The 12,510-nt window shown below is 36.3% G+C and overlaps 1 protein-coding gene across 2 annotated transcripts; it reads left to right on the top strand.

The window, feature by feature from the left end:
- Positions 1 to 412: 412 nt before the first annotated feature.
- lnpa (limb and neural patterns a) lies at positions 413 to 12,177 on the top strand. 2 transcript variants are annotated; one of them, XM_086266918.1, is made up of 13 exons: positions 413 to 538; positions 1,270 to 1,375; positions 1,851 to 1,892; positions 4,000 to 4,187; positions 4,272 to 4,330; positions 4,432 to 4,472; positions 7,998 to 8,081; positions 8,209 to 8,266; positions 8,369 to 8,590; positions 9,697 to 9,802; positions 10,436 to 10,506; positions 10,821 to 10,964; positions 11,200 to 12,177. In XM_086266918.1, exons 2-13 carry the CDS (start codon positions 1,349 to 1,351, stop codon positions 11,370 to 11,372), a joined length of 1,215 nt encoding a protein of 404 aa, XP_086123044.1. In that variant the 5' UTR covers positions 413 to 538; positions 1,270 to 1,348; the 3' UTR covers positions 11,373 to 12,177. The 2 variants fall into 2 exon arrangements, with proteins under 2 accessions (XP_086123044.1, XP_086123045.1); XM_086266919.1 differs by having other exon boundaries at positions 8,209 to 8,260.
- The last annotated feature ends 333 nt before the right edge of the window (positions 12,178 to 12,510 follow it).

The following is a 12,510-nucleotide window of genomic DNA, read 5'->3' on the forward strand; positions in this document are numbered from 1 at the left end:
GGCCTAGTCGAAGTCCTAACTCAAGTCAGATTGAGATGCTTGGCATGACCTCAAACAGGTCGTTGGTGTTTGAAAACCCTGTAATGTGGCTGACTTACAAAAAAGAATTATGCAAAAGATAGTTAACCAAAATTCCTCCACAGCCATGTGAAAGACTCATTGCCAGTTATCATAAACACTTGACTGGAACAACCACTTAGTGTAGGTTTAGGGGGCAATTACATTTTCCCATAAGACCAGATAGATTTTACTAACCCTAACCCCCTCCCCCACCTGTTAATAAATGAAATCATTATTTAAGAACTTAATTTTTGTATTAACTCATGTTATATTTGTCTAAAATTAAAATTAGTTTGAGTTTCTCACAACTTACCAGGCTTCATGAGCCACAGACCAAACTCCCGTGAAGGCCCCGGTGTGCTCATGCTCCATGCTGGCTCTTCGAGTGGACACTCCCCCATCTTGGCTCACACACCCTCCGTGCAAAGACAGGAGCGACTGCCACAGGCTGTTGAAACAGGACAACACAACTTTCAAGGTAAGTACACCAGTCTCTGTCAAAACACGGAGCTGTTATTCATTCACTTAGCACTTCTATAATTTGGCCTCGCTTGTGTGTACAAACTCTGGCGAAACTTGGCGACCTTGCTTTAGTTATCTCGGTGAACTGCAGGGCGCAGTAGTGTTAGCCCTGCAAGCTAGCGATTACACAAACTTAGCTGCAACACCTCAAAGCTAATGTATATGTATATGTGTATTCATTTATTATAGGCTATTTAGTACATGTTGGCTGAAAAAAGCGATATAAAAAACCTGTGAGATAACTATTAACGTCAGCTCGATTCTTGCTGACGCCTCCGGAAAGTTGTTTAGGTTTGCTAATTTGAGCTAGCAAGGACAACCTACTTCAGCTTAGTCACTGATGAAGTTTAATAAAAAGCGTTTAAGTGTGTTTTACAGGTGATTTAAGAGGATTGGTGTATGTTTTCTAAACGTCAGTCAAAACATGTACCTATAGCTGTTAACGAGCCGCTGAAGCTGTGAACGCTCCTCTGTGATTGTTTGGAGCTGCTGTTGCACATACATATACAGAAGTACATGCTTTATAGCTCTACAGTTTAACTAAAAATGAGCCTCACAGAAAAAGTATTATTAAAACTTCTGGATTTATTTCGGGAATGCTGTATTATACTGCGGCAGTTGTTGCACAATGTACCTAATACATTGGCAACCGAGTGTGTATTCACAACTCATTACTGCTGTCAACAGGTGGAGAGGTAATTTGTGAAACGGCATCAGAGGAGGGTCCCAGTAACAGAGTAACCTACACTCCTTCCTCTTCATCAACATGGGGGCTGCGGTCTCACGGTGGAGGGTTTGTATTCAAACCTTTATTAACCATGTCATGTGAAACAAATTACAGTGCAGTTAGTTAGTGTTACTTCTGCTTTTTGATAGTTTTGAATCATTTTCAGTAAACTCTTACTTTGGAAGCATGACTTTAACAGGCACCATTTCTACCACACCAAACGTAATACACAAGCAATGATCTCATGGTTGGATAGATTTACATAAATTTTGTATGTCTAAACAGTACATCTGTGTTCTAGTTGGCATGACATGATGCACATTTGCATGATCAGGGTAGCCTGTTAGTAATAGAATAACACACATAATGCACGTACAAAAGTAGGAAGAAGAAAAAGGAAGTTTCCAGATCTTTTTCTCTCTCTCTCCCTCTCTCTCTCTCTCTCTTTTTTTTTTTTTTTTTTAAGTTCCTCACAAAGAGCGCTATTGTTTTGGAAATCGTAATTGTACAATACCTCTTATTCAAACTTTTTGTCTTATAGGCGAAACCATCCACTGTGGAGATTTTGGAAGGAATTGACAAGGTACGCTTAACCTATTAAAAAAAAAAAAACAAAAAAAAACTAAAACTATTTCAAGCTACAATATGAACTTCCTGTCTTTTATTAATGCAAATCTCTGATAAATATTGGTTATTGCACAATTGGTTTTTATGCTCAATCAAGGCAGATTTTGATGCAGAAAAAATGACTTAAATGTGTTGTATAAGCACCGACCTTCAGTGACTGCCATAGCAGCTCCTTATTTGCTAAGTGATAGAGCTTTACTGCTCTTCTGCATTGCAGCCAGTGTCAGACTATTTAAAGATCCTGTCCTTGGAGCACGGACATGATGACATCTTCCTGTCACAAAGACATCAATGACATTGAAGTTGCAATGCAATGGGTGTTGCTGCTTTTTGTTTAGCTTCAATTATTCACCTGTGAAAGAATATATATATATGTTGTGAGCGTGTGTGTGTGTGTGACATATAGCACACAGCACATTCGTAAACACAAACAGACCACTGTGAGGTTAAATGTGAGACCAGCTTGTGCTTAGAGTGACACACACACATGTTACAGTGCAACCATAGTGGCCAAGAGTGGTCCCATTTTTGTCCAGTAGCTATTTTTAGAATATGTAGTCAGCAGCCTGAAGCAGTGGTGTCACATTTCAGTTTAAAAAAGCATAAAGTACCTGTTTATGTGTGACGTAATAATGGTTGAGGTGAGAGAAAACTCATGTTCTGACCAAATGATTCATTTCCAGTTAAACCCTATGTTAGATTACACATCTCTTTAGTCTGGTGAGCTTAGGTTATTTGCTAAAATGTAGTGAGAGAAATATCATAAAGGGAGTGATGCAAATGCTGAATGTTGGATGAAATTCTGCACTTAAAGTTTGCATCTAAGAAAAATAAAACTGTTCCAGTATTTATAACCCTAATGGTTCCCCACTGCAAGATTGCATCTAGCTGTTTTTCCACAGCATCTTACTGCATTTATATTACCTTCTATTAAATTAAATTAAGATAATGCAGGATCATGCCCAAGTCGTAATGGAAAAGCCTGTTGTGAAATTTTCAATACAATTTTATTTATATTAGACCAAACCAAAAGGGCATTTGAGGCCTTTTATTTTATCACTATAAAGGCAGAAATGCAGTGATCACTTGTGAGCAAGCACTTAGCTACAGTGGAGAGAACAAAAAGAAAAAGACTACCTTTTAACAGGATAAACCAGACTCAGGGAGGCAATCTGTCTACTGGTTGGGGTGTGAGGAAAGCAAAAAAAGCAGACCACAGAGAGACAGAGTCAGTGTGCATTTGCATTGATTCTAAAAGTCTAGGAAACTTGGCACAAGTTTTCCAAAAGATGTATTTGGTATGGTGGCGATGGGGCTTGGTTCCAAATGTTCAGTGCATGTTAAATTGGGTTGTGAACTAGTTAATATATAATCAAGGCCATAGCTGGCTCATAGTGGGCCTTTGAGGGGTTTCTAGTCAGTGAGTCTGTTACATGAGCTAACTGAAGAGTGAGCCTTATGCTGTTATTTCTGGCTGACAATAAACCAAAATGTATGTTTTGCGTAAATGAAACCCCACTTCAAAACAACAACAACAACAACTCAGAATAACTTGATACTGATTTACAATGACTTCCTTCTTGGGACACAAGTGGACTTTACAGTGTCCTTGTATTGTCATAACATTACCACACAAATAGCAACAGTTTTTTGTTTTGTTTTTCTTCACATCCATCTCTGTAAAAAGTTGTAAAAACAGCAGTTTGCGTACAACATTGAGGGGGCTCTGAGCCTAAGAATTTCATTGCCAATGTTATCTGTATGTGACAAATAAAGCTTGAAACTTAAAGTTGATGGCATGTAGAAAACCAGTTTTAGTAATGATCCAAAATAGGTGAAATGGCGTTAACAAAATGTTAATAATTTTCCTAATAAATATATAAACTGCATTTGAATGACTTGCATTACATGCGACTGAAGTTAAAATATGTTCAAAACATTAATGGTTATTTTTATAAATATGTTAATAGAAGTTTGAATATAAAATGTAAGTTCAAACTCCAGTTTTGTTTTTTTAATTTTTATTATTGATCCTTTCATGATCCTTCCATTTTTCTCCACAGGGCATACAGGTTCTTGAAGAATATAGTGAGAAAAATCAAAGGCAGCTGAAGATATGGGTTGGACGACTGCTTCTCTACTCGTCGCTTCTCTACTTGATCACTTGTGTAGTTGTGTATTTCTGGTATCTGCCCGAACAGTTAATGGGACGGCTCATATTGTCTCTTCCCTTTCTAATAGTTCCGTTATTGTAAGTATAAGAGATAATCTATCATATTTTCACTAAACTGTAATTGTGATTTATTGAGATGGCTGTTTTTTCTCTTCTGTTTAGAGTGTGGTTACTTCGAAAATTGCTGATAAAGTTTTTTTCCAGAAGAACTGAAAAAAATAGTAAGTTTTTTTTCCTCTGTTGTGCAAGTTTTTTTTTTATTTTTTTTTTTTATAAATTTATGTTTAAACAGATGTTGGATTTCCTAACGTTTTCTTTCCAGATGAAAAGTTAGAGGATCTTAAAGCAGAAAAGAGGAAAATAGTAAGTGATGTTTTTATTTATAATACAGAAATACTTTTATGTGCAGTGCTGTGCAGAATTGAGACACTGTTGGATGCCTGGGAAGAAAATTATGAAGTGAAAATAATAAGTTTGCCTGATATGATTTATGTTTACTGATGCTGTTGTGCTAAATTTTATTTGACTCAACTTGAACGTGAATTCTGTCATAATGTCGATGATTCATAAAAAGTTTTGCGAGGTTGAACATGACCTTTTTTCTTCGGGAGCTTTTGAAGATGGGCTTGGCACAATAGAGAACCTGAGAACACCATCTATTACAAGGCTCACTGTGCTTGTCTTTGAAGATGATTTATTTTTATATTTGCTTTTTGTTTTTGATTGTTTCAAGTAGTTATAAAGCCTCTAAGATTGTATGTATTCAGCCAAAGTTAATAACATCTTTTAAACGGGCGACATTCCAAAAATCTAACAAAAGTGTCAGCAATCAGTTACGTAAATTCAAAAACACATTTCAAAACAGATATTGCCATGCATCGTTGCACAATGATCTGTGACTCTACCTAAGTGTGTAATGTAAGATTTCAAAGGCTTGATCATTGAAAGCCACAAAATGTGTGATCAATTATTTGTTGTTAGTGTTTTATTTTTTTCTGTTTAGGGGATGGTGATTTATATTGGTAATGATAATCTTTGCAGTGGTTTAGAGTTTTAACTATAAGTAGGGCTGCTCAATTAATTGAATTTTAATCACGATTACGATCTGGGTTTTCAACGATCATTAAAAATGACTGAGCCGATTATTAGCCCCTCCCTCATGCTTTACTCTCGCGCTGCTCCGTGTGACCCGAGGGAAGCTCGGAAAGTTAAGCAGAAGTTATTTGGAGAGAAGAGTGACTGCCATTGGTTGAAAAGAGGTAAAAAAAAAAACTTCAGTGGTGTGGAAACATTATGGGTTCGCGGAGTCAGACGTGGATCAAGTAGACACAGTGTGTAAACTTTGCTATGGTGTAGTAGCTGCACCACAGAGCAACACTGCAAAGTTCACTAAACATAGATGTTTACATTTTTCATTTATTTCTTATATTGCAAACATTTGCACTGTTATCAGTATTTGCACACTATTTTATATTATTTTTTAAAGTCATTATTCAATACATTGTTATTGTTAACCCTTTAAAGCCGGTCAGAGCAGCAAGCTCTGTTTTGTGTAACTATTTTTAAATCCCGCTAAGCCGCTAAGCTAGCACAATAAATTTTTTTTCCATATGAAACCAGAGGAGTTGTACTTACATCTTATGCCATCAGCTTGTCCTCGGTCACGGTTTCCTTCCACATAAAGTTTTGCAAAAATTGCATAAAAAGCGCTTGCAGGAACAAAAACATAATACTCCAGAAACACGCTTTGCCGATCAGCTGTTCGTAACACTTCCCACATTGAAAAAGACGTCAACACGAACTATCGCATTTACTGCCCGAAACCGGAAGTGACGTCATTTTCGCGGAAAATGTAGTTTTTTACTTGTAGGCCTTAAAAGCCTATACTGGTGTTTTTATAAGTCATGTTTGACTTTTCTGAATAGTTTCTGTGATGCTTAGAACTCTAATTGCACTGCTGGAAATAGTTTATTTTGATGCACCTGCTGTTTTCTTTGCAAATTTGCATCATAGGATTGTTTATTTTTTTGTTTTTCCTGCAGTATATAAAAATTGCTGTATCTCCAAAATAAAACTATGAAGACACTCAAAATAAATTTCCTGTTGTTGTAAACTATTTTTTGCAACTTTTTTGTATTTAAAGTTTTGAGGGATAAACCTCTTAAATTTATCCAAGTAGAAATATATGTAAAAAACAAAACAAAAACGATTTTCAATTTTTTTCTAGTTTATTGCACTTTTTTGCAATTAATGTAATTACTATGGACTTAATACATACATATTATTAAAATATGGGCTATAACAGTTGTATTGATGTATAGCAACTTGAAATGCTCCCACAAATAGCACTACAACATGTAAAAAAAAAAAATATATAATCTCTGGCCGACTTGGTTCTATGGTAGGTCTTAAAGGGTTAAATAAATATCGTCAAATAATCGTGATCTCAATTTCAGTGAAAATAATCGTGATTATCATTTTTGCCATAATCGAGCAGCCCTAACTACAAGTGAAATGGCTTTTACATTCTTTACACTTAGTGTTTACCCACCAACCATTTCATTAGGTGCATCTTGTTAGTACTGGTTTGGACCCTCTTTTGCTTTTCCAACTACCCCATTTCTTCATGGCACAGATTCAACAAGGTGCTGGAGATATTTCTCAGAGATTTATATTCATTTTTATATGATAACATCACACACTGCAGATTTGTTGGCTACAGAACCGTGATCTCTTGTTCCAGCCAATTCCCAAAGATACTCCATTGAATTGAAATCTGGTGACTGTGGAGATGATTTGAACTTGGCCCTTTACGCTTTCTTTTTTTTTTATATCATTCACTGCGGTGTAAATCCTAGAGGCGATTGCATGGGAAAATTTCAATACATCAGCAGTTTCTGACATACTCAGACCAGCCCCTCTGGCACTAACAACCATGCTGCATTCAAAGTCCCTTTTCTTCCTCATTCTAATGGTCAGTTTGAAATGTAGCGGGTTTTTATATCTACATGGCTAAATAAACTGGGGTGTTGCCATGTGATTAGCTGATTAGATACTTGTGTTAAAGAGCAGCTGAACAAGTTTGTAAAGTGGTTGATGGGTGTATTTGTCAGTGTTGAGAAACTTAAGTCTGCTATGAATATATGAGTTGAAATTGAGTAGAACAGCTCAGTTGGTTTTGTCCTGTGCTGCTACATCCTTGATGTGACATAAACAATGAATGAGTTAAATATAGTTTGGCTTTTTTTTTTTTTTTTTTTTACTTGTAGCCTGAAGTCCACTTAAAAAAAATTGTAATTTTGATTCTTCACGGTCCACTCGTAAAGCCAGGATTGACATTTAATGCCTTATAAAATTAGTTTTGGTTATCTTCTCAGCAATTTTCTGTAAGATACTCTAAGCTCTGTGAAGACAACATTTGATTGGTACAAAACCTTGATCCAGTAAACTACTCTTCTAATGTCACTTTAATTAATTGCATTTACTACAGGAAAGAAATAAATCTGAGAAATTGCTTGTCATCCTCTGTCAAGTCTAATAACTTTCAATAATTAGGGCTGATGGATTTTCACACTCTCCATTATCGAAGTAGTGAATGTAATTATTCCTCATATTATATGTAAACATTAAGAAATGTTCTGTACTCACTCTAAATGAAGATGTACAATGTAGTGAAGTTGCTTTAAGGGCTCTTTTCTCAGTCACTTTGACATGCGATGCTATTGAAGGTGATTCTAAGATATTTGTGTGTATTTATAAATGCCAGTTTATGACACACATGATCAGCAAATGATTACTCTGATATGTTAACAGTGATAAATACTTTCAGGCAATAAATTAAAAAGATAATTTAAGTTTATTTCTTAATGTTTTTGCATTTATTTCCAGCTTGAAGAAGTTATGGAAACTGAAACATATAAAAATGCAAAAATGATTCTGGAGAGATTTGATCCTGATTCCAAGAAAAATATTGTGAGTTCTTTTTTGTTTTTTTTCTCTGCTGTATAAATTGTCTGATTGCGTTCGGTTCATATATATATATATATATATATTTTTATATTAAAGCATGTTCTTGTACACTCCTCTGTTCTGTATGAAGGAGCTTGAATCGACTCCAGTTGCTCCTCAGATAACTCCAAAACCAGGACAAGGTAGCAGTGAGTTTTGAACGTTCTCAGGAGACAATACTATTTGCCCTACTTCGACTCTGGCATTTCCTATTATGCTATTAAAGCATCCTGCAATGTTTTCTGTGTTAGAACTCCGCCATCGGAATGTCATCCCAAAGGCCCCCCCAGTGGTGGTGAATCCTGCAAGCGAAGCTGCTGCCCGCCCTCCTCTTGCCTCCAGGCCCACCTATCCTGGAAGATCTTCCCACTCTGCTCCAGGTGGACCCCCAGAGAGGAGCCTGTCAGCTATAGCTGCTCAGCAGAGCTTGATGAGGAAGCCTGTGACCCCTGGAACACCTGTTCCAGGAGTCGGTGAGTTACCTGCACACAGGGGGACCAGATCATAATGTGGTCGATTAAGGTGTGATTTACTCTTTCCTGGCTCTTTGTCCCCAGTTGTTCAAAGCTCTGTGGTGTGTGTTGTCAGAAAGGATGTAGTATGTTGTACAGTAAGGTAGTGGATAATTGTGGAAATGTATGATAACAATATCTAACTATATGGTCTAACTTTTGTCCACTAAGTGTCTTACTTGGGCCTGAGATTGCAATTGATAACTTTTGTTACTATGACCATAATATTTGTATAATATTTACCTCAAGAGGATATGATCTATCATCATTGGCTGCTTTTAAAGATTGAAAAGGAACAACCAGAAAGATAGATGAAACATTTCTCATAAAGCAGTTGTTTTATATGGAAGACATCTGTGGGGTATAGGGGTATTGAATATTCAATATCAGTAATTTCTGGACTGACCACTCAATAGAAAAAAAAATGCAAATAACTGCAAACAGTAAAGGAAAATGTGCTCCTAGAGTAGTGGAAGCTGTATGCTGTAATTGCCATGTGGAATGCCAACTGTGAGGTATGCACGATGCAGTATTACATTAACTATGATTAATTAGCCAGACCTGCATTTGTTCTCTGGGCAATGGTGGTAGAATCTCACTAAATGTCTTTTAATGCTTAGTGAAATTGCCTTTGGCATTGGGAACACCTCACAAATGGTTTACATGAGTTGATGTTATCACCTGCTTCTGCTGAAAATTGAAAGTGAAAAGCAATTTGATACAAAGAGTCACCACAGAGTTTCCATATGTTGGTAAATTAATAACCAGCAGGATACTGAGACTCTGCCAAGTCTCACAGAAATGACCAGTCATCTTCCTATGATTGCTCTTGATGTTGGATTATATTAATTACTACTCACCAACGCAGCAGGGATTCGGGACGTGCTTTGCAAGTGCGATCCGGTGTTAAGACATTAAGAAAAAGAGGCAGCTTTTTGTAAAATTAATCATGGTTTGTGCACCACACTATTTCACAGATTTATTACTGTAAGCAGCACCTGTTTACTGAAGTATGCATTCCAAGCTGCAGAGTGCATCTAACAGGCAAAGATGCTATGCTTTAACAGGGATGCACCCCCCAGGCCCACCGCTGGCCAGACCTGTGATCCCAAGGGAGAGAGGTGCTATGGACAGAGTCATAGAGTATCTTGTTGGAGATGGCCCTCAGAACAGGTAAATAAAATGGGAAAATGAGTCTCTTCAGTAATGCAGTAAAGTAAATGCAACCTGTGTATCATGTCATGAAAAAGTTGTAAACATCTGAAGTGCATTAATTTGATAAATATTAGACGATCGGAATATAGCTGTGTTGAAATGTGTAAATGAATTTTTTAGGCAGAATCTGCTTTTTTTTTTTTTTTTTTTTTTTTTAAATGCCAAACCATTTAAAGTTACGTTTATTAAACCTTGAAAGAGCTCTTAAAAAGGCGAACTGAAAACAACTCTTATTCTTCTTGCACCGATCCTCCTTTTTAATATATGATGATCATGCTTCCCTTAAACATTAATTTAAACTTGTCCATCATTGCAGCTGCTCAACACTGACTGAAATATAGTACTCTTTTGTAGTAGCCTGCAATAGTTGTAGCTTTATCAGCTAAAATCATATAGTCTGTTTTAAAACAATTTTTTTACAGTTTGTAGTTGTTTTTTTTTATGTTGCACATTACTTTATCTGGAAATTTTAAATCTACTTTGTAGATTTGTGTTAGGAGTGGTAATACTGAGTTATCCAGTGCCTGTTCACATGCTATGTAATATCTTACTAGATTGTTTGTTTGTTGTTGTTGTTTCCCTTCTTCATAGATACGCTCTCATATGTCAGCAGTGTCTGTCCCATAACGGCATGGCATTAAAAGAAGAATTTGAATATATTGGTGAGACTTTGAGAATCACAGCACACTTTGTCAGTCTCCATCAAACACTGTGCCTTCATTTGCCCTCTAGCATTTGGCAGCATAGTATATCATATGGCTCTTAAATGCCTCTGCCACTACCAACTCCTGTAAGCAAAAAGAAAGCAAGATTGAATATGCAAAGTAGTGCTACACATCAATCTGAAATGTTTATGCATCTGAGGCATTTTTTTCCCATTGGTTCATATTCATGTATATTAATCTATGTCTGTTTCACAATGTATTAGCATGGTTACATAAAATATATGCGTGGGGTTTTATTTGTTTCTTTTCAGCCTTTCGATGTGCGTATTGTTATTTCTTGAACCCTGCAAGAAAGACGAGGCCTCAGGCACCCAGGCTCACCGAGGTCGCTGGTAACCATAAGATGTCACCAGAGGCGACTGGTACTGATGCAGATGATAACCAAACTGTTTTAGGTAATAATGAACTGCAAATGTAAATCAAGTTATTAAGGTGTATTACACTAAAATGTTAAATTAATTAATCTAATACAGATACAGATCTAAAATGGATAAAATAGCATTCTTTTGTACGCATACAGTAGTAGTCATTTTCTTATCTTCACCCTTTTAAAAAAAATACTTGTTCATATGCATTTCAAATCTAAACGTAAAAAAAAAAAGAGAAGAAATAACTGTTTCTAATTATCAGAGAACACGAAGCTTACTGATGTCCCTGCTGGTTCAAATACCCAAGAGCCGGCTATACCAACAGCCACAGAGCCCAGTTCTGCATCAGATGGCCAAAACACCCCAGAGTCACAAGACCTGCCCTCTGAGAAATCTGACGGAGAGCAAGATTTGTCTGCCATGGAAGTGGAATAAAACAGCGGCGCGGTAATTTCACCACAAGTCAGACTGGAACATTTTTGTTTTCATTGAGGAAATGTAGAAATGATTAGCTTCCAAGTAAATGCCGTAAGTTTGAAGAGCACAATAACACAATTAATGCAATCTTCAGCTTACAGAGTGTTCTTTCTTTTGAAAATTGCAATAGTAATTAATTAAACATTGAACTTGCATAGTAGTAGCATTTGATAGCAACTGCCAAACACTCTTATATTTTTAGCATGTTTACAGGTCAATAACAGAGCTATGAGGGTTAAGCTTGTCTCAGTGTTGCATAGGAAAAGTCTCTCTCTCTCTTTTTTTTAACAGGGTTTTGAAGGAGTTTCTGTCTTTATTCTAACAAGGTACAACTTCAGAAACAGAAATATTTTGTGGAAAAATTATTTATGGGAAATTATTTATAAATATTTTTTCTATATTGCTGCGCCCTTTTCTGACAGTGTTGAATGGAATACTTTGCAGCTTGGAGGTGCTTACATGTTTACACTACCACTGTACCAGAATGATGATGATGATAATAATAATAATAATGCACATGCACTATGTATTTTTTTGCTAAAGGAGGAAAACAGGTTTGTCAGTCCTGTTATACTGACTGAAGTGCCTTTTTATATGTCAAGTCCCTATTTGAGAACATTGTCTATTAAATGTTTTTACATGTAGACGGTGAAGTCATTCAGCTGTTTTAAGTCTTAAAAGGCAGCGTCTGTTTGCTAAACAAGTTCCCGGTATGTATGTATGTATGTATAAATGATATTAAATAAACGTTTGAGAAAATCTATTTATCTGTGTTCACAATCACAACCACTTTGTCTTCATTGCTATATTTATGAAAGCACCATTTATTTCTGTTGTATTTTAAAAGTGATTCTACATCAGCATTAAATTAACATTTGAGCAACAACATGAGAAACAACTCCCCGGGATCTCTCTAACCTGTATTGTTTCTTCTTGTATATGTTGTATTTTAAATGGGTACCCATTTTCTTCTTTGGCCGTCTTCTCAATCAGGCCCAAATTTAAGCAGTCCGTTTTCATTAGCAGGCCAGTTTTAGCTTGTGATCATTTTATTTTAGCTCATTGATCATTTCAGACAGTGTAAGATAATGGTGCT

This window comes from Aulonocara sp. 'chitande type north' Nkhata Bay, linkage group LG16, assembly GCF_057382095.1.
Source record: "Aulonocara sp. 'chitande type north' Nkhata Bay isolate Kocher_YH1m ecotype deep benthic linkage group LG16, A_spYH_male_GT1.1, whole genome shotgun sequence".
In the NCBI taxonomy this organism is placed as follows: Eukaryota; Metazoa; Chordata; class Actinopteri; order Cichliformes; family Cichlidae; genus Aulonocara; species Aulonocara sp. 'chitande type north' Nkhata Bay.